This window comes from Oncorhynchus mykiss, chromosome 17, assembly GCF_057628025.1.
Source record: "Oncorhynchus mykiss isolate SJ-2025 chromosome 17, ASM5762802v1, whole genome shotgun sequence".
In the NCBI taxonomy this organism is placed as follows: Eukaryota; Metazoa; Chordata; class Actinopteri; order Salmoniformes; family Salmonidae; genus Oncorhynchus; species Oncorhynchus mykiss.
This window is the reverse complement of record NC_143038.1, coordinates 66,210,268-66,237,706: the sequence shown is the minus strand read 5'-3', so window position 1 is coordinate 66,237,706 and position 27,439 is coordinate 66,210,268. Positions and strand designations below refer to the sequence as shown.

At 42.1% G+C, this 27,439-nt stretch overlaps 1 protein-coding gene across 1 annotated transcript in view; it reads left to right on the top strand.

Annotated features, from left to right (window-relative positions):
- Positions 1 to 27,200, top strand: part of LOC110493276 (immunoglobulin-like and fibronectin type III domain-containing protein 1) — a 33,984-nt gene extending 6,784 nt beyond the window's left edge. Inside the window, exons 12-29 of the mRNA XM_090204203.1 lie at positions 5,942 to 6,060; positions 6,322 to 6,463; positions 8,940 to 9,067; positions 9,350 to 9,491; positions 13,159 to 13,277; positions 15,669 to 15,810; positions 16,326 to 16,444; positions 16,741 to 16,882; positions 16,990 to 17,283; positions 17,457 to 17,759; positions 22,185 to 22,361; positions 22,542 to 22,670; positions 22,870 to 23,178; positions 23,324 to 23,406; positions 23,544 to 23,736; positions 23,911 to 24,207; positions 24,381 to 24,707; positions 25,022 to 27,200. Coding sequence (XP_090060329.1) covers positions 5,942 to 6,060; positions 6,322 to 6,463; positions 8,940 to 9,067; positions 9,350 to 9,491; positions 13,159 to 13,277; positions 15,669 to 15,810; positions 16,326 to 16,444; positions 16,741 to 16,882; positions 16,990 to 17,283; positions 17,457 to 17,759; positions 22,185 to 22,361; positions 22,542 to 22,670; positions 22,870 to 23,178; positions 23,324 to 23,406; positions 23,544 to 23,736; positions 23,911 to 24,207; positions 24,381 to 24,707; positions 25,022 to 25,026 — 3,170 coding nt within the window. The 3' untranslated portion in view covers positions 25,027 to 27,200. The remainder of the gene's footprint in view (positions 1 to 5,941; positions 6,061 to 6,321; positions 6,464 to 8,939; positions 9,068 to 9,349; positions 9,492 to 13,158; positions 13,278 to 15,668; positions 15,811 to 16,325; positions 16,445 to 16,740; positions 16,883 to 16,989; positions 17,284 to 17,456; positions 17,760 to 22,184; positions 22,362 to 22,541; positions 22,671 to 22,869; positions 23,179 to 23,323; positions 23,407 to 23,543; positions 23,737 to 23,910; positions 24,208 to 24,380; positions 24,708 to 25,021) is intronic.
- The last annotated feature ends 239 nt before the right edge of the window (positions 27,201 to 27,439 follow it).

The following is a 27,439-nucleotide window of genomic DNA, read 5'->3' as shown; positions in this document are numbered from 1 at the left end:
GTTTATGGGGTTGTTTACCATCTAGGTGTTTATGTATGGCTGTGGATGCCTAGATTGGTTCTCAATTAGAGACAGCTGTTCAACGTTGTTTCTGATTGGGAACCATTTTTAGGCAGCCTTCTTCTTTGGGTTATTGTCTGTCTAGTTGCCTGTGTCTGCACTGTTTATATATAGCGTCACGTTCGTTTGTTGTTTTTGTAAGTTTGTTTTAGTGTTCTTCATTAAATATAGAACATGTATTCACATCACGCTGTGCTTTGGTCTCCTCACTATGACGATCATACGACAATCGTACGACGATTGTGACACAGATAGAAATTTCATGAATAGAGCCTATGTGATTCCTTATTTATACATGTCGGAGAGGCATGTTTGTTCTACATAGTCTATTTCTACCTACCTACCTCATCTACCTCTACCTACCTATCTACCTACCTCATCCCCATTCTGGTATTTATTTATTTATTTATTTTGCTCCTTTGCACCCCAGTATCTCTACTTGCACATTCATCTTCTGCCGATCTACCATTCCAGTGTTTAATTGCTATATTGTAATTACTACGCCACCATGGCCTATTTATTTCCTTAACTTACCTCATTTGCACTCACTGTATATAGACTTTTTGTTTTCTTTATGTTATGGTCTTCCTCCTCTTCATCTGAAGAGGAGAGGCGAGAAGGATCGGATGAGGCGGGGTATGTGTTCACCATGAATTTTAATAAAGAAAACACTGAACACTGAAACACACTATACAAAAACAATAAACGAAATAACGACCGGGTAGCTCAGGCGGCGCTGGGCAGACTGGAGACTCCGGCAGCGCTGGAGAGGAGGAAAGCTCTGGCAGCGCTGGACTGAGGGGCGGAAGCTCTGGCAGCGCCGGACAGGCGGGAACACCTGTAGGGAGGAGACAGAGAGACAGCCTGGTGCGTGGGGCTACCACAGGACTGACACGGCTGGGGAGACCTCCAGGAGGCTTGGTGTTAGGAGGAGGCACCTGAAGGACCGGGCTGTGGGGGAGCACTGGAGCTCTGGTGCGCAGCCTTGGCACCACTCCCCCAGGCTGGATCACTGCTCTAGCCCGGACCCTCCAGAGTGCAACAGACGCACCTCTCCCTTACGCTCCACTGGCACGAGCGGAGCGCAGGCATAGGACGCACTGCACCCTCCCAGCGCCACGGAGACACAGTACGCAGAGCCGGCGCAGGATACCCTGGACCAAAACTGCGTACCGGCGACCAGACATGCTGAGCAGGCACCATACTCCCTGGCTCGCACCATACGCCCTGGCTCGCATGACACTTTTGGGGGGCTGCCCTATAGCGCACCGGGCTATGGGCACGTACTGGCGACACCGTGCGCTTAACCTGAACAGTAACGCGCTGCTTATAATAAGCATGAGGAGTGAGCTCAGGTCTGCTACCTGGCTTAGCCCCACACCTCGTGTGCCTCCTCCAATTTTTTTGGGGGGGCTGCCTCTTGTACCTGTCGCGCTGCCGTGCTGCCTCCTCATATCGCTGCCGCTCAGCTTTCGCTGCCTCCAGCTCTGCTTTGGGGCGGCAATATTCCCCAGCCTGTGCCCAGGGTCCCTCTCCGTTCAATATCTCCTCCCATGTCCAGGAGTCCTGTGATGCTGGCCGCTGTTGTTGCTGCTGCTGCTGCTGCTGTCGTTGTCTTTTTCCACGCCGCTTGGTCCTTGGTTGGTGGGTGATTCTGTCACGGTCTTCCTCCTCTTCATCTCAAGAGGAGAGGCGAGAAGGATCGGAGGACCAAAATGCGGCGTGGAATGTGTTCATCATGAATTTTAATAAAGAAAACACTGAACACTGAAACACACTATACAAAAACAATGAACGAAATAACCACCGTGAAGCTAATGAGAACTGTGCTGACACAAGCAATCAACATAGACAATCACCCACGAACAAACAGTGAAACCCAGGCTACCTAAGTATGATTCTCAATCAGAGACAACTAATGACACCTGCCTCTGATTGAGAACCATACTAGGCCGAAACATACAAATCCCCAAATCATAGAAAAACAAACATAGACTGCCCACCCCAACTCACGCCCTGACCATACTAAATAAATACAAAACAAAGGAAATAAAGGTCAGAACGTGACACTTTTGTTCTACTGCATTATTGGCTGTATGTTTTGTTTATTCCATGTGTTGTTGTATGTGTCGAATTGCTACGCTTTATCTTGGCCAGGTCCCAGTTGCAAAAGGGAACTTGTCTCAACTAGCCTACCTGGTTAAATAAAGGTGAAATAAAAAAACAAACAAAAAAACACAGGGGCCACTCAGGGGTGTGTGCTCAGCCCCCTCCTCTACTCCCTGTTCACTCATGACTTCATGGCCAGGTACGACTACAACAGCATCATTACATTTGCCGATGACACAACAGTGGTAGGTCTGATCACCGACAACAACGAGACAGCCTAAAGGGACGAGGTCAGAGACCTGGTCGTGTGGTGCCAGGACAACAACCTCTCCCTCAACGTGATCAAAACAATGGAGATGATTGTGGACAACAAGAAAAAGAGGACCGAGCACGCCCCTATTCTCATCGACGGGGTTGCAGTGGAGTAGGTTGAGAGCTTCAAGTTCCTTGGTGTCCACATCACCAACAAACTAACATTGTCCAAACACACCATGACATTCGTGAAGCGGGCACGACAAAACCTATTCCCAATCAGGAGAAAAAAATTAGACATGCGTCCTCAGATCTTCAAAAGTTTCCACAGCTGCACTATCTGGTATGGCAAGTGCTCGGCCTCCGACCGCAAGCACTACAGAGGGTACTGCGAACGGCCCAGTACATCACTGGGGCCAAGTTTCCTGCCATCCAGGACCTCTACACCAGGCGGTGTCAGAGGAAGGCCCAAAGTTGTCAAAGACTCCAGCCACCCTAGTCATAGACTGTTCTCTCTGCTCCCACATGGCAAGCGGTACCAGAGCGCCAAGTCTAGGTCCAGGAGGCTTCTAAACAGCTTCTACCCCCACCCCCCCCTGTCCACACCACTGCTCCTCTCTGTTGTCATCTATGCATGGTCACTTTAATTAACTCTACCTACATGTACATACTACTTCAACTAACTGGTGCACCCGCACATTGACTCTGTACCGGCACCCCCCCTGTACAGTGCCTTGCGAAAATATTCGGCCCCCTTGAACTTTGCGACCTTTTGCCACATTTCAGGCTTCAAACATAAAGATATAAAACTTTCTTTTTTGTGAAGAATCAACAACAAGTGGGACACAATCATGAAGTGGAACGACATTTATGGGATATTATAACTTTTTTAACAAATCAAAAACTGAAAAATTGGGCGTGCAAAATTATTCAGCCCCCTTAAGTTAATACTTTGTAGCGCCACCTTTTGCTGCGATTACAGCTGTAAGTCGCTTGGGGTATGTCTCTATCAGTTTTGCATTCCATTGTAGATTTTGCTTTATGTTTTGGATCATTGTCTTGTTGGAAGACAAATCTCCGTTCCAGTCTCAGGTCTTTTGCAGACTCCATCAGGTTTTCTTCCAGAATGGTCCTGTATTTGGCTCCATCCATCTTCCCATCAATTTTAACCATCTTCCATGTCCCTGCTGAAGAAAAGCAGTTCCAAACCATGATGCTGCCACCACCATGTTTGACAGTGGGGATGGTGTGTTCAGGGTGATGAGCTGTGTTGCTTTTACGCCAAACATAACGTTTTGCATTGTTGCCAAAAAGTTCAATTTTGGTTTCATCTGACCAGAGCACCTTCTTCCACATGTTTGGTGTGTCTCCCAGGTGGCTTGTGGCAAACTTTAAACAACACTTTTTATGGATATCTTTAAGAAATTGCTTTCTTCTTGCCACTCTTCCATAAAGGCCAGATTTGTGCAATATACGACTGATTGTTGTCCTATGGACAGTGTCTCCCACCTCAGCTGTAGATCTCTGCAGTTCATCCAGAGTGATCATGGGCCTCTTGGCTGCATCTCTGATCAGTCTTCTCCTTGTATGAGCTGAAAGTTTAGAGGGACGGTGTAACGGCGTTCTCGGGAGACTCCGTCAGCGCTGGAGAGGAGGAATGCTCTGGACGGATGGGCCGGAGAGACAGCCTGGTACGGGGAGCTGCCACCGGAGGGCTGGGGTGTGGAGGTGGTGACGGATAGACCGGGCCGTGCAGGCGCACTGGAGCTCTTGAGCACCGAGCCTGCCCAACCTTACCCGGTTGAATGGTCCCGGTCGCCCTGCCAGTGCGGCGAGGTGGAATAGCCCGCACTGGGCTATGCAGGCGAACCGGGGACACCGTGCGCAAGGCTGGTGCCATGTAAGCCGGCCCAAGGAGACGCACTGGAGACCAGATGCGTAGAGCCGGCTTCATGGCACTTGGCTCGATGCCCACTCTAGCCCGGCCGATACGCGGAGCTGGAATGTACCGCACCGGGCTGTGCACCCGCACTGGGACACCGTGCGCTCCACAGCATAACACGGTGCCTGCCCGGTCTCTCTAGCCCCCCGGTAACCACAGGAAGTTGGCTCAGGTCTCCTACCTGGCGTAGCCATACTCCCTGTTAGCCCCCCCCCAAGAAATTTTTGGGGCTGACTCCCGGGCTTCCATCCACGACGCCGCGCTGCCTCCTCATACCAGCGCCTCTCCGCTTTCGCCGCCTCCAGTTCTTCTTTGGGACGGCGATATTCTCCTGGCTGAGCCCAGGGTCCTCTTCCGTCTAATTCGTCCTCCCATGTCCATACCTCCTCGCGCTGCTCCTGCTGCTGCTTTTTCCTTTGCCCATTACCACACCGCTTGGTCCTGTTGTGGTGGGTGATTCAGTAACGGCGTTCGTCTGTAGGAGGAGGAGAAGCGGACCAAAGCGCAGCGTGGTGGTTGTTCATTGTATTTTATTCTCGACACTATACATGAACAAACTAACGAAAAAACAAGAAACGTGAGAACTCAAAACCTAATACAGCCTATCTGGTGAATACTACACAAAGACAGGAACAATCACCCACAAACACACAGTGAAACCCAGGCTACCTAAGTATGATTCTCAATCAGAGACAACTAATGACACCTGCCTCTGATTGAGAACCATACTAGGCCGAAAACATAGAACTGCCCCAAAACATAGAAAAACAAACATAGACTGCCCACCCAACTCACGCCCTGACCATACTAAATAAATACAAAAACAAAGGAAATAGAGGTCAGAACGTGACAGACGGCCAGGTCTTGGTAGATTTGCAGTGGTCTGATACTCCTTCCATTTCAATATTATCGCTTGCACAGTGCTCCTTGGGATGTTTAAAGCTTGGGAAATCTTTTTGTATCCAAATCCGGCTTTAAACTTCTTCACAACAGTATCTCAGACCTGCCTGGTGTGTTCCTTGTTCTTCATGATGCTCTTTGCGCTTTTAACGGACCTCTGAGACTATCACAGTGCAGGTGCATTTATACGGAGACTTGATTACACACAGGTGGATTGTATTTATCATCATTAGTCTTTTAGGTCAACATTGGATCATTCAGAGATCCTCACTGAACTTCTGGAGAGAGTTTGCTGCACTGAAAGTAAAGGGGTTGAATAATTTTGCACGCCCAATTTTTCAGTTTTTGATTTGTTAAAAAAGTTTGAAATATCCAATAAATGTCGTTCCACTTCATGATTGTGTCCCACGTGTTGTTGATTCTTCACAAAAAAATACAGTTTTATATCTTTATGTTTGAAGCCTGAAATGTGGCAAAAGGTCGCAAAGTTCAAGGGGGCCGAATACTTTCGCAAGGCACTGTATATATTGTTATTTCACTGCTGCTCTTTAATTATCTCTTACTCTTATCTGTATTTTTTTAAACTGCACTGTCGGTTATGGGCTCATAAGTAAGTATTTCACTGTAAGGTCTACCTGTTGTATTTGGCGCATGTGACATTGATTTGATTTTATCCAGGTGTTCAATTCCTTAATGGACTGGCTGATATTACTGGCAGCCTGGGGGAAACAGCAGAACTGTCCTGCAAAATGAGCCATGAGAACTGTGAGGGAGTCTGGCTTAAAGACGGGAAACTAGTGAGTGCAGTATTCTTAAATCACACAAATAGTGTTCTTCAACCTTGTTCCAGGAGACACACATGTTGTGCAGGCTTTTGCTCCAGACCAATACTAACACATTTGATTAAACTAAACAGCTTGAAGATGTGTATATATTGTCAAAGTTAAATAACGGGAAATAATACCCATTTGCAAATAAGCTATGACAGTTGAATGAAAAACAAGAAGCTATTTTAAGTCCCCTACTGGATTGAATCCATTCTCTATTTCTGTCATCAGCTAACCGATGAGGATGGGCTGAAAATCATCCAAGATGGAGCCAGTCACAAGCTGGTAATTGAAAGCTGTAAAAAAGACGATGCAGGAGTCTATTCATTTGAGGTGGATGGTCATAAATCTGAGGCAAAGTTCACTGTTTCAGGTAAGGATGGACGGTTACTGTGGATTGCATCCAAGATCAGGAAATGCTTCTGTAAGGCTATTGTTCCCTTGATTAGAGCACTTTAAGATAGATGGAATGTGTCCCACATAAAACAATGATACATCATTATATACATGTATTTATTCACCTGTTATACATGTGTTAATACTTTTTTTAGCAACCAATAAAAATGTAATCTAACGGTAGGTCTATGTAACATAAAAATGTAATCTAACGGTAGGTCTATGTAACATAAAAATGTAATCTAACGGTAGGCCTATGTAACATAAAAATGCGTGTTATTCTGTAATTTATAAATCACAGTAAATACAGTGCATGTTTGGAAAGTATTCAGACCTTTTGGATTTTTCCACATTTTGCTACATTACAGTCTTATTATAAATGGATTAAAATGTTGTTTTCTTCTCCTCATCAATATACACACACAATACCCTACTATGAAAAAGTAAAATCAGGTTTGTATCATTTTTTTGCAAATTTATAAAAAATAAAACACTGAAGTATCACGTTTACTTAACTATTCAGACTCATTACTCAGTACTTTGTTGAAACACCTTTGGCAGCGATTACAGCCTCGAGTCTTCTTGGGTATGACGCTCTGAGCTTGGCACACCTATATTTGGGGAGATTCACCCATTCTTCTCTACACATTCTCTCAAGCTGTGTCAGGTTGGATGGGGACCGTTGCTGCACAGCTACTTTCAGGTCTCTCCAGAGATGTTCGATCACGTTCAATCTGGGCTCTGGCTGGGTTTCTCAAGGACATTCAGAGACTTGTCCTTGCGTTGTCTTGACTGTGTGCTTAGGGGTGTTGTCCTGTTTTAAGGTGAACCTTCCCCCAGTCTGATGTCCTAAGCGCTCTGGAGCAGGTTTTCATCAAGAATCTCTCTGTTCGTTGCTCTGTTCATCTTTCCCACGATCCTGAAAAGTCTCCCAGTCCCTGAAAAAAATCCCCACCACATGGTGCTGCGACCACCATGCTTCACCGCAGGGATGACAGGTTACCTCCAGACTTGACGCTTGACATTCAGGCCATCAGACCAGAAAATCAAGTTTCTAATGGTGTGAGTCCTTAATTAAGGTGCCTTTTGTCAAACTCCAAGTGGGCTGTAATGTACCTTTTACTGAGGAGTGGCTTCTGTCTTGCCGCTCTACCATAAAGGCATTGGTGGAGTGCTACAGAGATGAATGTCCTTCTGGAAAGTTTTCCCATCTCCACAGAGGAACTCTGGAGGTCTGTCAGAGTGACCATCGGGTTATTGGTCACCTCCATTGCCGAGGCCCTTCTCCCCCAATTGCTCAGTTTGGCCGGGCGGCCAGCTCTGGGAAGAGTCTTGGTGGTTCCAAACCTCTTCCTTTTAAGAATGATGGAGGCCACTGTATTCTTGGAGACCTTCAATTCTGCATCATTTTTTGGTTCCATTTCCTTGATCTGTGCCTCGACACAATCTTGTCTCGGAGTTCTAAGGACAATTCCTTCGAACTCAAGGCTTGGTTTTTGCTCTGACATGCACTGTCAACAATGGGACCTTATATAGACAGCCTTTTATAAATCACGTCCAGTCAATTTAATTTACCACAGATGGACTCCAAACAAGTTGTAGAGACATCTCAAGGATGATCAACGGAAATAGGATGCAACTGAGCTCAATTTGGAGTCTCATAGCAAAGGATCTAAATACTTATGTAAATGAGGTATTTCTGTTTTTATTTTATACATTTGAAAACAATTCTAAAAACCTGTTTTTGCTTGATCATTGTCAGGTATTGTGTGTAGATTGCTGAGGATTTTTGTATATATTTCATCCATTTTAGAATAAGGTTGTAACGTAAAACAGAATGAGGAAAAGGTCAATGGGTCTGAATACTTTCCGAAGGAACTGTATATCCAAAAACAAAAGCATGTCAATATCTCTGATGTTAGAATGTTTTGCATGTCATTTCCAAATCACCTTAAAATTGATTGTCTAGCTCAATAAAGTTACTTTGAGATGATTTGGACATGGAATACAAAACATTGGATATACTGTATTGACTTGCATTGGATTTTGGACAAAATTGTTTTAAAGTTTGGAGACAGTGGCCATGTAAACAAAACCAAAGCATGGTTGCTGTCTTACCTTGTCCATAGACTGCTTACAGAGTAAGTCAACCAATATGTAATTTTGTAATTTGAGTGAACTATCCCTTTTACTTTGTGTATCTAGTTCCATTGAGTAAGAGCATATACAATATGTTTGCGATTTACAGCAGAGATTTGTGGTGCATTACAAACTTTGACATTATACTAAACTATCCTGCTGCTGCAGGAATATTTTCCTGCTGTAAATCAAAATGGTTCAAATAAGATCCTACATCTGTATGACAATTTACGGCTAAGATAAGGAAGGTTCTGGTGCATTACACACTTAGAGACTATATTATTACGATTTCTGCTGTCTTTATTTATTTATAGATCCAGGTGCTCAATTTGTTGGATGCGGACTCTCTGATATTGAAGTTAAATTTGATGAAACAGCAGAGCTGTCCTTGACACTAAGCAGTCCGACTGTTGAGGGGTTCTGGTATAAAGACGGGAAAGAGGTAAGTGCAGTGTTCTTCATTCCCCAAAATACAGTCAGTGTTTACTTCAACCTTGGTCCAGGAGCCCACAAGGTGTGCAGGCTTTTGCTGCAGCCCAATACTAACATATGTGATTCAACTAAACAATAGCTTCATGAAGATAAATCATGATGGGAAAAACGAAACTATTGAAGTCATTCAAGTGAAAAGTAACTATTTGGAAAGATTAAATGACAGCTACATGACAAACTAGATTATATTTTCTCCTGTTGGATTTAATGTGTTCTCTATTTCTGTAATCAGGTACCTCGTGGTGACAGGGTGAAAATCATCAAAGAAGGAGCTAGTCACAAGCTGGTCATTGATAACTGTAAAAAAGATGATGCAGGAATCTACCACTTTGAGGTGGATGGTCGTAAATCCAAGGCAACGCTCACTGTGCAGGGTAAGAATGGACGGTTACAGCATGCGGGTTACATCCAGGATCCGGAAATGCATCTCTAAGGCTGATGTTCCCTTGATTAGAGCACTTTAAGATACTGTAGATGAAATTGAATGATACATCATTGTTGAAGTATGTTGATTAACCTGATATACTGTACATCTCCGTTCATTCCAATATACTTTCTCCCCTGCCAACTCTGACAATTGCTGTTATGAACATGGATAACAATTCATCACCTCACTTGGTATGTAACATTACATTGCTGCTGTTCTCTGTAATTTCTAAGACACAGTAATTACATAACTTGCTGGTCTATATTCATTATGACAAATGACAATGTGGTATAACATTTGAAACCACCATTTTGTGAACTTCCTAAACAATCTACAGTCCCCATCATTATCTTGTCAATAGTCACATGTAACGTTGTTTATTTTCGGTTCATTGCTATTGCATATGTCTTGAGCATACAGTTGTAGGATCTTAATTTGTTTGCTTTTGTAGCTGATAATAGTTGTATTCTGAGGTTTAAAAAAGGCTTATAACGTTTGTAATTTCCACTTAAAAATGTCAGACTTGATTTGCCCTAGCGAAAAATTTATTGAACACTACACAAAATGTCCATTAATTATAATCCACATACAGTTGAAGCCGGAAGTTTACATGCACATTCGCCAAATACATTTAAACTAATTTTTAACAATTCCTGACATTCAATCCTAGTAAAAAATCCCTGTCTTAGGTCATTAGGAAAACAACTTTATTTTAAGAATGTGAAATGTCAGAATAATAGTAGAGAGAATGATTTATTTCAGCTTTTATTTCTTTCATCACATTCCCAGTGGGTCAGAAGTTTACATACTCTCAATTAGTATTTGTTAGTATTGTCATTAAATTGGTTAACTTGGGTTAAGAGCTTCGGGTAGCCTTCCACAAGCTTCCTACAATAAATTGTGTGAATTTTGGCCCATTCCTCCTGACAGAGCTGGTGTAACTGAGTTAGGTTTGTAGACCTCCTTGTTCGCACATGCTTTTTCAGTTCTGCCCAAATATTTTCTATAGGATTGAGGTCAGGGCTTTGTGATGGCCACTCCAATACCTTGACTTTGTTGTCCCCTCTTAGGGCTAGGGGGGCAGTATTCGGAAGTTCGGATAAATTACGTGTACAAAGTAAACAGCCTTTTACTCAGGCCCAGAAGCTAGGATATGCATATAATTGGAAGCATTGGATATAAATAATGTCTGTGAGTATAACAGAACTGATATGGCAGGTGAAAACCTGAGGAAAATCCATCTGGAAATCTTTTTTTTTTTGAGGTCACAGGCCCTTTCAATATTTGTCCATGGAATACACAAATAAATAGCTCACAGATTGCAGTTCCTATGGCTTCCACTAGATGTCAACAGTCTTTATAAAGTGTTTCAGGCTTGTTTTTTTATTAGCAAGTATTTGTAGTCTTTTAAGGTGTCCCTCATTAGTACTCTATTCTTGTGGCGCTCGTGAATTTGGGATTCCTTTGTCTGCATGTTGAACGAGTGGAACGGGTGGATTACTGAATCAAACGCACCAACTAAACTGCCTTTTTGGGATATAAAGAAGGACTTTATCGAACAAAATGCCCATTTGTTGTGTAGCTGGGACCATTGGGATTGCAAACAGAGGAAGATCTTCAAATGTAAGTGATTTATTTGATCGCTATTTATCTTTTTTGTGACACCTCTGCTGGTTTGGAAAATGTTTTTAATGCTGGTTTACGCAGGGCGCTGTCCTCAGTTAATTGCATGGTATGCTTTTGCCTTAAAGCCTTTTTGAAAGCTGACAATGAGGTTGGATTAACAAGAAGTTAAGCTTTTAAATGATGTAAGACACTTGTATGTTCATGAATGTTTAACATTACAATTTTGTAATTTGAATTTCGCTAGCGGGATCCGTGCGCTAAGAGATTTAAGCCATTTTGCCACAACTTTGGAAGTATACTTGGGGTCATTGTCCATTTGGAAGTCCGATTTTTGACCCAGCTTTAACTTCCTGACTCATGTCTTGAGATGTTGCTTCAATATATCCACATAATTTCCCCTCCTCATGATGCTATCTATTTTGTGAAGTGCACCATTCCCTCCTTCGGCAAAGCACCCCCAAAACATGAAGCTGCCACCCCCGTGCTTCCCTGTTGGGATGGTGTACTTCGGCTTGCAAGCCTCCCCTTTTTTCCTCCAAACTTAACGATGGTCATTATGACAAAACAGTTATATATATTTTTTCAGACCAGAGGACATTTCTCCAAAAAGTACCATATTTGTGCCCAAGTGCGGTTGCAAACCGTAGTCTTACTTTTTATGGCGGTTTTGGGGCAGTGGATTCTTCCTTGCTGAGAGGCCTTTCAGCTTATCTCGATATAGGACTTGTTTTTACTGTGGATATAGATATACTTTTGTACCTGTTTCCTCCAGCATCTTCACAAGGTCCTTTGCTGTTGTTCTGGGATTTATTTGCACTTTTCACACCAAAGTACTTTCATCTCTAGGTGACAGAACGTGTCTCCTTCCAGAGCGGTATGACGGCTGCGTGGTCCCATGGTGTTTATACTTGTGTACCATTGTTTGTACAGATGAACTTGGTACCTTTAGGCATTTGGAAATTGCTCCCAAGGATGAACCAGACTTGCGGAAGTCTCCAATTTTTATCTGAGGTCTTGGCTGATATCTTTTGATTTTCCCATGATGTCAAAAAAAGAGGCACTGAGTTTGGAGGTAGGCCTTGAAATACATCCACAGGTACACCTCCAATTGACCCCAATGGTGTCAATTAGCCTATCAGAAGCTTCTAAAGCCATGATATAATTTTCTGGAATTTTCCAAACTGTTTAAAGGCACAGTCAACTTAGTGTATGTAAACCTCTGACCCACTGAAATTTGTAATACAGTGAATTATATGTTTTTTGTTTTGTATCCGTTATTTTACCAAATAAGTTGACTGAGAACATGTTCTCATTTGCAGCAACGACCTGGGGAATAGTTTCAGGGGAGAGGAGGGGGGTGAATGAGCCAATTGTAAACTGGGGATTATTAGGTGACCATGATGGTTTGAGGGCCAGATTGGGAATTTAGCCAGGACACCAGGGTTAACACCCCTACGATAAGTGTCATGGGATCTATAATGACCTCAGAGAGGTCAGGACACCCGTTTAACATCCCATCCAAAAGACAGCAACCTACACAGAGCAGTGTCTCCAATTTTTTTTTAGACCAGAGGAAAGAGTGCCTCCTACTGGCCCTCCAACAACACTTACAGCAGCATCTGGTCTCCCATCCAGGAACTGACCAGGACCAACCCTGCTTAGCTTCAGAAGCAAGCCAGCAGTGGTATGCAGGGTGGTATGCTGCTGGCAAATATGTGAAATTAACTGTCTGTAAACAATTGTTGGAAATATTACTTGTGTCATGCGCCAAGTACATGTCCTAACCGACTTGCCAAAACTATAGTCTTTTAACAAGAATCTTGCTGCAGGAATATGTTTCTGCCATAGCAAGATGGTTCAAATTAAGATCCTACATCTGTATGACAATTTACGGCTAAGATTATAAGGAAAGTGGTGACGCATTACCCACTTTGAGATTATACTAAACTATGATGGTTTCTGTTGTCTTTACTTATTTTTAGATCTAGGTGCTCAATTCAGCATTGGACTGTCTGATGTCGACGTTAAGCTTGACGCAACAGCAGAGCTACTCTGTGAAGTGAGCAGTCTAAACATTGAGGGGGTCTGGTATAAACATGGAAAACAGGTCAGTACATTAATCTTCAATCAAACAAATAGATTTCTTCATAATTGTTTTATTTAACTTTTTAGGCAAGTCAGTTAAGGCAAGTCACTTAAGAACAAATTCTTATTTATAATGATGGCCTACCCCAGCCAACGCTGGGCCAATTGTACACTGCCCAATCACCAGGGTCTGTAGTGATGCAGTACCTTAGACCACTGTGCCACTCATCCTTGGTCCAGGAGAACAACAAGGTGTGCAGGCTTTTGCTCCACACCAGGATTGAAGAACTCACAAAAGATGGACTGTAGTGGCTGATTTTGCCTCAGTTTTCCTCCTCCTCATTAACAAGTGCTTCTAAGTCTAGATTTGTGTCTTGGAGACATAGTTTGATATTGGTGTTTCTTGCATGTTTATATATTTATTTTACTAGGCAAGTCAGTTAAGAACAAATTCTTAATTTCAATGACAGCCTAGGAACAGTGGGTTAACGGCCTTGTTCAGAGGCAGAATGACAGATTTGTATCTTGTCAGCTCAGGGATCTGATCTTGCAACCTTTTGGTTACAAGTCCAACGCTCTAACCACTAAGCTATGCTGCCACCCGAGTTTGTAAATTCGCTCTGACAATCTACTCCGTATTAACACTCTGGTTTGAGAGTCCAAGAGAGAAGAATAATTGATGATTTTAAAGCCAGCCTACACCCGGTTGTTATGACAGGTTTCAGTAAACATTGGCAAAAAAACTGTTCTCTCAGTTGTGTGTGGAAGTAGCTAGCAAGCTAGCTAACTTTATCCAATTAGCTTTGATGCTGGACTGATATTTTGAGATCTGTCGTTACCCTTCAGCTGGAGTGACTTGTGTGCGCTCCGAGAGAGAATTTGTGAACAAACACCATTTTAGTGGGCATTACATGAAATCAAAACCCAACCTTCAAATATAACAAGGAAAGCAGAGACTTCACAGGTACTCCTAATCTCAGACTTTATAATTTTGAAAATACTGACTTTTCTTTTTATATTATCATTTTTAAAGCTATTAGTGAATTTCGGGACTATATTTTACGTATTTGACTAATACCGATGCCACATAGGTGATAGGCCGTTTTCAACCGGGATTTCTTGATTTCCATGACATCCTCTTTATACGTCCTCTTTAAGCGTACTGTATATAGACAATAGTTATTGTCAGATGGTGGGGCGATCAACATTCAATGAGTTTAAGTGAAATCATGACAGGATCAACACAACTACACAGAACAAGAATATAAAACGCAAGCTGTAAAGTGTTGGTCCCATGTTTCATGAGCTAAAATAAAATATCCCAGAAATGTTCCATACACACAAAAACGTATTCCTCTCAAATGTTGTGCACAAATTGGTTTACACCCCTGTTAGTGAGCATTTCTCTTTTGCCAAGATAATCAATACACCTGACAGGTCTAAAATATCAAGAAGCTGATTAAACATCATGATCATTATGCACCTTGTGCTGGGGACAATAAAAGACCACTCTAAAATGTGTTGTTTTGTCACACAACACAATGCCACAGATGTCTCAAGTTTTGATGGAGCGTGCAATTGGCATCCTGACTGCAGGAATGTCCACCAGAACCGTTGCCAGAGAATTGAATGTTAATTTCTCCATCATAAGCTGCCTCAAAGGTCATTTTAGATAATCTGGCAGTACGTCCAACCTACAATCGCAGACCACGTGTAACCACGCCAGCCCAGGACCTCCACCTCCGGCTTCTTCACCTGCGGGATCATCTGAGACCAGTCACCCGGACAGCAGGTTTGCACGATTGAAGAACTGTCAGAAAATGTTTCAGGGAAGCTCATCTGCATGCTTGTCATCCTAAGCGGGGTCTTGACTGCAGTTCGGCGTCGTACCTGACTTCAGTGCGCAAATGCTTACCTTCGATGGCAACTGTCATGCTGGAGAAGTGTGCTCTTCAAGGATCAATCCCGGTTCAACTGTACCGGGCAGATGGCAGACAGCGTGTATGGCGTTGTGTGGGTAGCGCTTTGCTGATGTCAACATTGTGAACAGAGTGCCCCATAGTGTCAGTGGGGTTATTGTATGGGCAGGCATAAGCTACGGAAAACGAATACAATTGCATTTTATCAATGGCAATTTAAATGCACAGATATACCGTGACAAGATCTTGAGACCCATTGTCGTGCCATTCATCTGCCACCATCATCTCGTGTTTCAGCATGATAATGCACAAACCCATGTCGCAAGGATCTGTACACAATTCCTGGAAGCTGAAAATGCATGTTGCGTTTGTTGTTGTTCAGTGTATTTCAGTCATGGAAATGAAAGTAACCATTAGGAAAGATTGTATGACAGATGAACGACAAACAATAATCTCTTTCAGTCCGCTATTTCAATCCCTACTTCTGTGACCAGGTAACTCCTGATGACAGGGTGAAAATCATCACAGATGGAGCCTGTCACAAGCTTGTCATTGATTGCTGTCGAAAAGATGATGGAGCAGTCTATCGCTTTGAGGTCGATGGTCGTATATCAGAGGCCACACTCACTGTTCAGCGTAAGTGACAGACTGTTACAGTATATCAACATTTCATTACACCAAACTGTTTCCATTAGGAGGGAAATGACACTGCCTTGTCATCTGACAGTCAGTGACACAAGATGTCATGACCTCTGATGTTATGTCTGTTTTATGACGGTGTTATGTTTTTGTCTGATAAAATTGTAAAGCTATCATAGACAAATGTTTATTCACCTGTTATACATCTGTGTTCATTCTACTTTACACCCCCCCCCCCCCCCCCCCCCCACACACACACACACACACCAACCCTGTGACGATTGCTGTTATGGACATGGATAACAATTCATCACCTAACTTCTAACTTGGTATGTAACATTTTAAGTAAAATGTTGTTGTTCTGTCATTCATAAAACACAGTCAATATATATTCTATAACTTGTTCATCCATAGTCATTATGATAATGTTGTACAATGACAATAGTGACTTTATATACACACAGTCTTTGTGCATGACCATTTTGGGTGTCTTTACTTATTTATAGAACCAGCTGTTCAATTCATTTTGGGAGTGGCTGATGTCCAAGTTCAAATCTGCACACCAGCAGAGCTGTCCTGCAAACTGAGCAGTCCAAACTGTAAGGGGATCTGGTATAAAGACGGATTTCAGGTGAGTGCAGAATTCTTCAATAACACAAAGTATTCAGCAACCTCTTGCTTCAGCCCGATAATATTTGATTCAGAACAATAGCTTGATGATTAGTTAATTAATTGGATCAGGTGTATTGATGTTGGACTAGGAAATCCTCCACCTCATAATGGTATAAATAAAACCTTTAATCACCCTGTCAAAACCGTCATCAAAGTGAAAAAGTACCCATTAGCAAATATTCTGTTATAGCTGATTGAGAAACAAGAGTCTGTTTTCTCCTATTATATTTAAATATATTCTCTTTCTGTAATCAGGTACCTCCTGATGACAGGGTGAAAATCATCAAAGAAGGAGCCTGTCACAAGTTGGTCATTGATAACTGTAAAAACGACGATTCAGGAGTCTATCTCTTTGAGGTTGATGGTCGTATATCTGAGGGATCACTCACTGTGCAGAGTAAGAATGGACAGTTACAGTATGTGGGTTACATCCAGGGTTATGAAAAGCTTCAGTAAGGCTGTTGTTCCCTTGATTAGAGAACTTTCTTTTCTTTCATATTTAAGACCCGCCAACATTCAACATGGATTCTCTGAGAGAATTCTCTAAGCCGGTCATTGTGAGAGCATGTGAAACGGCTGAGTGGAAATTGGCCTTTTCGGGTGGTGACCCAATGAAGATCAAGTGGATCAAGGAGGATGAGGAACTCCTGGAAGGCCTCAATGTCAAGATAGAACAGACTGACATAAAAGCCGGCTTGTGTATTACCGATTGTCAAAGGAGGAACTGTGGAGAGGTCAAAATCAATATAAAAAATGACTATGGTACATTGGAAGCCACATCCAGACTGATTGTTCTTGGTGAGTTAGGAAGCAGGATATGAAATTAGATTCCTGGCAAATCTGATGCAGAAAAATTTAACAAAATGCCTCAATGATCACATACTTTTCACTTGAAGACTTTTGTGGAATATCACTAACATCTCATTCTGTTGTTAGGCCACATTTTCATTTTCATAGTTTTCTCCCAACAGACAAACCCACACCTCCACAAAGACCTGTGGAAATTGTGGAAGCTTCTCTAACCGCCATTGAATTCAAATGGAAACCCCCAAAGGATGACGGTGGCTGTCCAGTCAAACACTACATTTTGGAGCGCCAGCAGGTGGGGGGAAGCAAGACATGGACAAATGTAGGGGAGCTCCCAAATGACCCCCTTAAATACAGGGATACTAATGTAAAGCCTGGGAAAAGATACTGTTACCACATCAGAGCCAAGAATGAGGAGGGAGTCAGTGATGCGTTTGAGACAGAGGACATCCAGGCTGGCATATTGTGTAAGTATTGTTAAAAATCCATATAGTTTAGAACAGATCTCTCAATCATTCAGTTATCAAGACAAGACAGGGATGCCTGGTGTCTATTTTCTTTAGCCACATAAACCCTAGAATCATAATTACGACTCATGGCTCAATCCGGGGCATAGAGATTGGTGGAGATCAACAAGCGATCTCATTGTATGCAGAATACATTTTACTTTATTTAACTGAACCAGAACATTCTCTGTCATTTATTTTACTATTGATGGATACATAATGCTGTATCAGGATTCAAAGTGAATTGTGAATCATAATTTCTCAAGCTTAGAAAGTAAATTTAAGTGGAAATGGACAAAGATACATGAAATACCTTGGTGTACTGATTCCATGCAATCTGGAGGAGGCCTATGAAATCAATTACTCTCCCTTGAATTCAAACCTATCTATTAATGTTCAGAGATTGAGATCTGTCCCCATCTCTATGTTAAGTAGGGTCAACATAATCTAAATGAATATATTACCAAGGTTGATGTATTTATTCCAGACCCTGCCCATTTCAATTCCAACCAACTTTTTAAATAAAATAAACTGCCGGCTCTCCAACTTTATTTGGAATGGAAAGATCTCAAGAGTCAAATTGACTGTTTTACAATTACTCTATAAAGCTGGTGGTCTTGGACTACCTCATATGAATATGTATTACTGGACTGCACAACTGCCTTCCCTTAAACAATGGACAGATGGCTATACTTGTGCAGGGAGGAGTATCAAAGCCATGAATATAATACCTTATGCTTTACAATATATTCACTACTTCGGTTCCAAGGCGTTGAAGAAGAAACAGACAATCCAAAATTATATTGAATCGCTTCAACAGAATCTGGATGAACCTAAGGAATCTAGCATAGAAAAAAATACTGAAAGAATCTGCTTAGCCAAAGAAGTTGATTGCCAAGTTATATCAAGGGTTGATTGAAACTCTACCTAATGGTTCAGAACCTAAAAGGAAAAAATGTGAAACAGATCTTTAGGAAGAAAATTAGGAGAACCATTGGTCACAGATATGTGAAAATGCTCATACCTGCTCCTACAACCTAAGACATGAACTACTGCAATTTAAGATAATCATAGGACTTACTACACTCCTGCCAGAATGCATGTATTGCACCCAGAAATGTCATATCTCTGTTGGAGACGCAAAAAGCACAAAGGAACCCTATTACATATGCTGTGGGCCTGTGATAACTAACACCCTTTTGGGATACTGCATGTGCTATCATTTCATTTTGTCTAGGAATTTATATCCATCCATCCGCGTTATGTCTGTTGGGAAATGTAAATATAGGTGATCAATATTAGAGAAAGTTGTGCAATCAAGGTCTAATTGCTGCAAAACATGTATAGATTGGAATGCCTCATATTCACCCTCAATAACTATTTGGAGGACTGAACTATCTAGTTACAGATTTGGTCACACACGGGAAACTGTTGAGCATGAAAAAAAAACAGCAGTGGTGCAGTTCTTAACACACTCTAATCGGTGTGCCTGGCAAATAAATAAATGTAAATTGTATTTATCACGTGCCGAACACAACTGGTGTAGACTTTAGTGGAATATTTGCTTACGAACCTTTCCCAATGATGCAGAGTTTAAAAAATAATAATACAAAGTAGTAATTAACACGAGGAATAAAACGAAATACATTAAAATGAAGCTATATACAGGGAGTACCAGTACCATATCAATGTGCAGAGGTACGAGGTATTTGAGGTAGATATGTACATGAAGGAAGGGTAAAGTGACTAGGCATCCAGGTGTGTGTGGACCATGTTAAGTCCTTAGTGATGTGGACAACAAGGTACTTAAAGCTCTCGACCCGCTCCACAACAGCCCCGTTGATGTAGATGGGGATGTGCTTTACCCTCTTTCTCCTATAGTCCATAATTAGCTCCTTGGTCTTACTGATGGTGAGGGAGAGGTTGTACCACACTGCTACATCTCTGACCTCCTCCCTGTAGGCTGACTCATCGCTGTTGGTGATCATGCCTAACACTGTCGTGTCGTCAGCAAACTTGATGATGGTGTTAGAGTCGTACGCGGCCTTGCAATCGTGGGTGAACTGGGAGTACAGGACTAAGCACACACCCCTGAGGGGCTTCCATGTTGAGGATCAGCATGGCGGAGGTGATGTTGCCTACCCTCACTACCTGGGGCCGATCCGTCAGGAAGTCCACGATCCAGTTGTAGAGGGAGGGGTTCAGTCCCAGGGTCCCTAGCTTGGTGATGAGCTTGGAGTGGACAATGGTGTTGAGTGCTGTAGTCAATGAAGAGCATTTTTACATAGTTATTTTCCGTCTTCTCCAGGTGAAAGAGGGCAGTGTGAAGTGCAATTGAGATTGCATCATCTGTGGATCTGTCGGGGCGGTATGCGGATTGGAGTCGGTCTAGGGTGTCTGGGATGATGGTGGTGATGTGTGTCATGACCAGCCCTTCAAAGCATTTCATATTTACAGTTGTGAGTGCTACAGGGTGATAGTCATTTAGACATGTTACCTTGGAGCTCTTGGGAACAGGGACAATGTTGGTTATCTTGAAATATTTTGGGATTACAGATTGTGGGCAAGGAGAGATTGAAAATGTCTGTGAAGACACCTGCCAGCTGGTCTGCGCATGCTTTGAGAACGTGCCCTGGTATTCCGTCTGGCGGCCTTGTGATTGTTAACCTTAAAAACGTTTTGCGCACATCAACCATGGAGAGCGAGATCACACAGTTATTCGGAAAGGGCTTTCCCACAAGGCACAATGTTCTATTCCTCGAAGCGAGCATAAAAGGTATTTAGCTCATTTGTGAGTTCTGCATCGCTGGGCAGCTCGCTGGGTTTCCCTTTGTAATCCGTTATGGTCTGCAAGCCCTGCCACATACGACAAGCATTGTAGCCGGTGGAATAGGATTCCACCTTACTCCTATATTGTCCTTTTGCATGTTTGATGTCTCATCGGAGGTCGTAAAGGGATTTCTTGTATTAGTATTAGTCCTTGTCCCGTTCATTGTAAGCGGTAGGTCTAGCCTTTAGCCCAGCATGAATGTTACCTGTAATCTGTGGTTTTTGATTGGGGTATGTTCTTATAGTCACTGTGGGGACTGTTGTGTTAAACGCCTTAATGTTATCGGATGAATCCCAGAATATATCACAGTCTGTACTTGCAAAACAGTATTGTAACCTTGCGTCTGCTTCGTCCGACCACTTCCGTATTGAGCGCATCACTGGTACTTCCTGCTTCAGCTCTATGTTTTTTTTAAAGGAGACTTGTTGGTAGAAGAGAGGTATGGCGGTTTTAAATCTCCCCGCGTTAAAGTCTCTACCCACCAGATATTGTGCCTCTGGGTGAGCATTCTCTTGTTTGTCTATTGTCCCATACAGTTTGTTGAGTGTCAGAGTTGTGTTGACTTGTGAAGGAATTTAGACAGCCGTGATAATTACGGATGAGAACTCTCTTGGTAGATAAAAGGGTCTGCAGCTTACCATGAGGTATTCTATATCAGTTGAGCAAAAGCTTGACATTTTCTTCACACTTGAAGAAGCATACCAGTTGTTATTTATGAAAAAAGTACTACGTGCATAGCGTCATCATCCTCCACATTTCAGTAAGACATATAATGTTGCAGGTTTTCAAGTCTCTATGTTAGGAAAATCTCGAACAAATCTTATTCTCGAGTGAATGGACATTTGCCAATAAAATGGAGGGGAGCAACATTTGGTTTACTCTTTGCCTCAATTACACCAGGGCTCCACCTCGTCGTATTTGAAGTCAAAATCAAGGGTAGTAACTGTCGATCTCATGTCCAGAAGTGCTTGGCGTTCACATGATAATAGTATGAACTTTCTGTAAAAAATGTTTTAAGATAAACACGATACAAGTCACTAAATAGCAAAGTTGGATTGGAAAGCGTGAGATATTGCCCTTCTCCGTCGGTGCCATCTTAATACATACACAATCCATGTCTCAATTGTGTCTTAAAAAGGCTTAGAAATCTTTCTTTAACCTGACTCCACCCCTTCATCTACACTGACTGAAGTTGATTTAACAGGTGACATTAATAAGGTATCATTGTTTTCACCTGGATTCACCTGGTCAGTCTATATCATGGAAAGAGCAGGTGTTCCTAATGTTTATACATTCAGTGTGCGTTTTGTTTTTGTTTTTTTGTGAAGTCCTATTCTTTTTATCTAAACTAAGCAAATCAGTATTTTTACATGAAGAAAGTGTTGTGCCTGACATTACATCTAGATAGATCGTTCTCTTATTCTACACAGCACATATTTTTGCTATACCGACTTTACATACAGCTTCTGTCATTCCTAGGAAGTATTCTCCACTGTGATTTGATTTGGCACTATATGCCTGGTAATGGAAAGCAGAATAACAAGTTTTTCTCTCAGGTTACCCAGGACCCCCTTCGGCACCCAAAGTGGTCAGTGCCTTCAAGGACTGCATCAACCTGGTTTGGTCTACCCCTACCAACACTGGAGGAACTGAAATTTGGGGTTACAACCTTGAGAGACGCAAGAAGGGAAGCAACCTTTGGAGCCCTGCAAACCTAGACGGGCCTATCAAAGGTGTGGCCTCCCCATAGGCAATGGCTCAAGGAAATATATCTACAAATGTGTTAATTTACCTGGAAGTGTACAACAACAACCTTTCATAAAAATATATAACTTGCAACTGAGATTCATCACACTTTACTTTTATGTGTAAGACTTTGTAATGATAATCTGAACTTTTTTAATTTCTCTCAGACACAACGTTTGCATTGAAAGATGTTATTGAGGGAGCTGCTTATGAATTTCGAGTGTCAGCTATTAACATCTCTGGTGTCGGCGAGCCCAGTCCTCCCTCTGTTATAGTCTTTGCCAGAGATCCCAAGAGTAAGTCATGGTCATCAAAACCATTTATGTTTTTGAAATATTAGAACTTTCAATTACACCAATAGCCTGGCAGAACCAGCCTGATCGTTGTCTTCACCCTGAAATAGAATAGTGAACGCAGTGATCAGGCTGGTTCCAACGTAATATTGCAAATGTCAACTAAAATAATAACTACTGTATCACATTGCTATAATTCCAGAACCCCCTGGTAAAGTCATAGACCTAAAGCTAACAGATTCCAGTTACACCACATTTTCTCTGGCTTGGACTAAACCAAAGGAGGTGGAAGGGGTGGAGGATGAGGCCAAAGGCTACTTTGTGGAGATCAGACCAAATGAGAGCCCAGAGTGGACTCGCTGTAACATCAACCCCATCATCTCCACCTCCTTCAATGTGATTGGCCTGAAGGCAATGGGAATGTACTGGGTGAGAGTGATCGCCACAAACGATGGAGGCGAGGGCGAGCCCCAAGGCTTTGATAATTACATCATCGCCATGCCTCCTCCTGGTAAGGAATAGCATCTAATTGAAATCAATATTGTGATGTTCTATAATGAATATCGTATATAAGTCGACTGTATCCCTGAAATGTAATTTGATAATCAATAAAAAGTGTAATCTGACCGATACTTGCATTTTCTTTACCCTGCAAGTGAGGCCAAAATTTACAGGAAAAATGAAGAGCTTCATGGTTGTGAGAAAGGGGAATACTGTACGGTTCAACATAAACTTTGAGGTAAAGGGAAGCAAACGCAGCTTTCAGCCGACAAAATAGACTGTAAAAAGATAAAAGCTTTCATTGTAATGACTACTGCAGTATCCTGCTTGTGTCACCAAGTTCTCTGTGTTTACATGGTTTCACATGGTCCACAGGCCTCTCCTTTGCCAGATATCTATTGGCTGAAGGACTGCGTGCCTGTGTCCAAATGTGTCACCATCACCAACTCTGACAGAGGTTCACAGCTTCTGATCCCCACGTCAGAGCGCTCTGATACGGGCATCTTTACCATCATTGTCAAGAACATGGTCGGTCAGGAGACCTTCAGTGTCGAGATCAGAGTCACAGGTGAATGTTAATCAGTTTTCCTATATGTTTTTTATAATTTCAACTATAATATTATGGCATCGGTAGATGAGAAACAGAATCGTAAGGAAAGTTTTTAATGCCAGTATTAATGCAGTTACTGGATGTAAGTTTAGCTTTCAAACAGATGACCATGTCTTTCTGACCTGGTTCCAGATGATCCCAAGCCTCCTGGCCCGGTGGAGTTGGAACAGAATGTTCCTGGAACAGTGACTGTGACCTGGACTCCCTCCCCAGATGAGAAGAAGGATGACAGGCTGCACTACATTGTGTACAAACGTGACTCTGTCAAGCGCACCTGGAGGATGGTCGCTGACAGCCTCTTCAACCATAAGTTCACAGTTATCAACATTCTACCCGGCAGAGAGTATAACTTCAGAGTGTTTGCTAAGAATGACATGGGCCTCTCAGAACCTGCTGTGTCCCCTACATGGAGAACCACAAGGAGAAAAGGTTTGTGGCGACAGCAACTAGCCTCCTTGCATTTGTTGAATGAAAGATCATTGAACCGTCATTTTTTTTGCATAGGCCACATCACAGAGAGTACTGTAAGTTTGAAATCTTGCCTGTATACAAAACAGTATTAGTTGCGAGGTAATCTTTCTCTCTTTTCTCCTGTAACTCAGATAAGTTCATATTGGACATGCCAGACGTAAAGGGCTTGGACCTTCAGTGTCCACCATCGTTTTTACTCCGATTGAAAATCCGCACCGCTCCACCAGGCTACGAGTGCTACATGAGCTGTGCTGTACGAGGGGATCCAAAACCCCATGTCACATGGTACCACAACAACGTCAGCCTCAACACCAACACCAACTACCTTATCACCAACGTGTGTGGGGTCTGCACAATGCTCATATTGAAGATCGGACCCAAGGACAGTGGTGACTACAGTGTCATCGCAGACAGTCCCTTGGGCAGGGCAGAGTGCTCCACCAAGCTCACAGTCAGAGGTACTATCTCACAGTCCCATCATAATAAAATGCTTTTTTTCGCGACAGGAATAATCTGTAATTATTTTTAAACACCAGGTCTGAGGTGGATGGTCTTCGTGACTATACTGTGCATTAATTAGCTCATAGACAACACTTATTCATTTTCTGTTTAGTGAATATCATCCTTTGGCTAAAGGATATAATGAAGTAGCATATCTTGACCTTTGAGGGGGTCTTTGATCTATGTACGTCAGTTCTACATCATGGAAGTCCTAGTGTGTGATACTATGTGTAGTAGAATATTAATTATGTACCATTGGTTTGTTTTCCAGAGTGAAGAGTTCACCCAGATGATTGATTGGCAGCAGCTGGCAACACAAACTTATGTATTGACCTATCATAGTCTTCAAATAGGTGTTGTGTGTGTGTGTGTGTGTGGTGGCTCAGATGCCCTTTTTCTTTAGTCAAAATGGTACACTCTTAGAATTCTATGTGCTCACATGCAATGTGTCCTTCTATTTATTCTAGTTGTTAAAACATTGCAAAGCATGAAATGAACATGACAAGACAAACACATATCACTAACTTTTGCGAAAGCGTCTTTATATATATATATATATATATATATATATATATATATATATATATATATATATATATATATATATGTATATGTAAAGTGAAGAGACAAATCTACATAGGCTACATATCTTGCATATGGAAATGAGTTTAGCCTATTCATTGAATTAATATGTTGATTCCATATAATATTGGTAATTAAGAGTGATATTATGTGTAATTGTCTTTCAATTCGTTATACAGATGTATCAATCTGTTCATATTTGAATCAAATTATATTTAAGTAAGTTACATTTGTCATTTAGCAGATCCTCTTACCCAGAGTGACTTACAGGTTAAATAAAGGTCAAGTGCATTGCTCAAGGGCACCTCAACAGATTTTTCACCTAGTCAGCTCGGGGATTCAAACCAGCGACCTCTCACTTACTGGCCCACCGGTCCTAACCGCTAGGCTATCTGCCACCTTTCAGGCCCTTTTTCACAACACACTTGATGTCATGCACAGATAGTGAGCGACTCTTGGCAGCAGTAAGAAAGCCATCACCATCTGCACCCATTCAACATAACCTAGAGTTACGTTTTTATTACTTCTTAACAAAATACAACTTTGGGTTCTCATACACTTACAATTATGTTTTGATTATTACTTGAACAGTCACTAAGATTATATTTGGTTGTGATCTTTGCAAAATAACTATTTTGGATTCAGCAGTTGTTAGCTATAATACTAACTTGAGAAAGGCTGTAGCAAAAGCTAGCCAAAGAGATATTTTACTGGTCAAAGTTTGTGTTTTTTTTAAGTATAATGCAGTTGATTTGCGATGATGACACAAACATTATATTAAGCAGGACATGCCTACTGTATGAGCCTTAAAATCCAATTATAATCCAAAAGAAGTGTGAAATGGACTCATGAGAAACATGTAAATGGAGGCCTTTTTTGCCGGCGTTCTGACAACTCCCCCGTGTTCTGCCACCAACTTGCGAGCATTGTGTGGCAATGTTTGCAAACACAGAAAGAGGTCTATAAGTTAAAGTTTTATTGTCACGTGCACATACACCACCATTCATCCACCAGTGTTGGTTAACTACCAGACAGATTTGGTGCCTATGCACCAGAATCTTGCAATCTTGCAATCTTGCAAGGGTGTGTATTTACATAATTATTCCGAAAGAAAACAGTGCTGTCACAAAAGTATACATTATGGGGACAGCTAAACAGTGTTGCCTCATCAACAGCTCAATTAAAACGGTGCCCCCTTGGGGAAGCCCCTCCCATCAGCACAAACTCATTAATTAATTAAGCAATCATAAACAAGAGTACACTTTCCACACAGCTAAGCATATCATGAATTATCTTCATTGAACCGTTGCAATCGGTTTATCATAATACAATATAGCACAATATATAATACATATACACAACCCCATCACTACTGACATGGTGTCTTCCAATACTCCCATTCACATGAACACGCAATTCAGAACAGGTACTACAAATCCAGCCGATTGCTGTAGCTCGGGTCCTTATTCCAGCATACCCGGAAGCTACTGTCATGGATCCCAGGTACTGCTGCTCATTCTGTTCACCAGTTCCGGAGGTCAACATCACCATCCTTCTAGGCTTCACTGAACTGGGTCATTACCACCAACCCTGGTCTGTCTTGTCTGATTACGCACACCTGGTTCCCATTTCCCCTGATTAGTATGTTATAATTGTGCCCTCTGTTCCCCTTTGTCCTTGTCGGTTATTGTTCCCATGTCTGTTGGTCGTGTGAGTTGTTTCAGCTTTTGTGCTGCGTGTCTTGTGCATGACGGGGTCTCGGCCTGTGTCGTTCTACGAGGTTTACCCTCGCTCTTTAGTATGGGTACATCTCAGTGTTTTGTAAATGTGCTTGTTTTGGATATATAAAAAAAACATGTATTCCTGCACCTGTCTCCCACTCCTTTATATCAGCGTGACAGCTGCCAAAATAACATGCAAAACAGGTTGCCACTGCATTACACACAGTATTCTAAACTCCCTTCAGTAAAAGTTTGGTATGGTATAAGAAATTTGCAGACAAGCTGTCATGTTTAATTTAAGTGACGTTTATTGTACTTATCAAATGTTTTGGATGAGCATTCTGTTTGTTTGTTTCTGTTCCTCTCTCTCTGTCTCATGTCACATA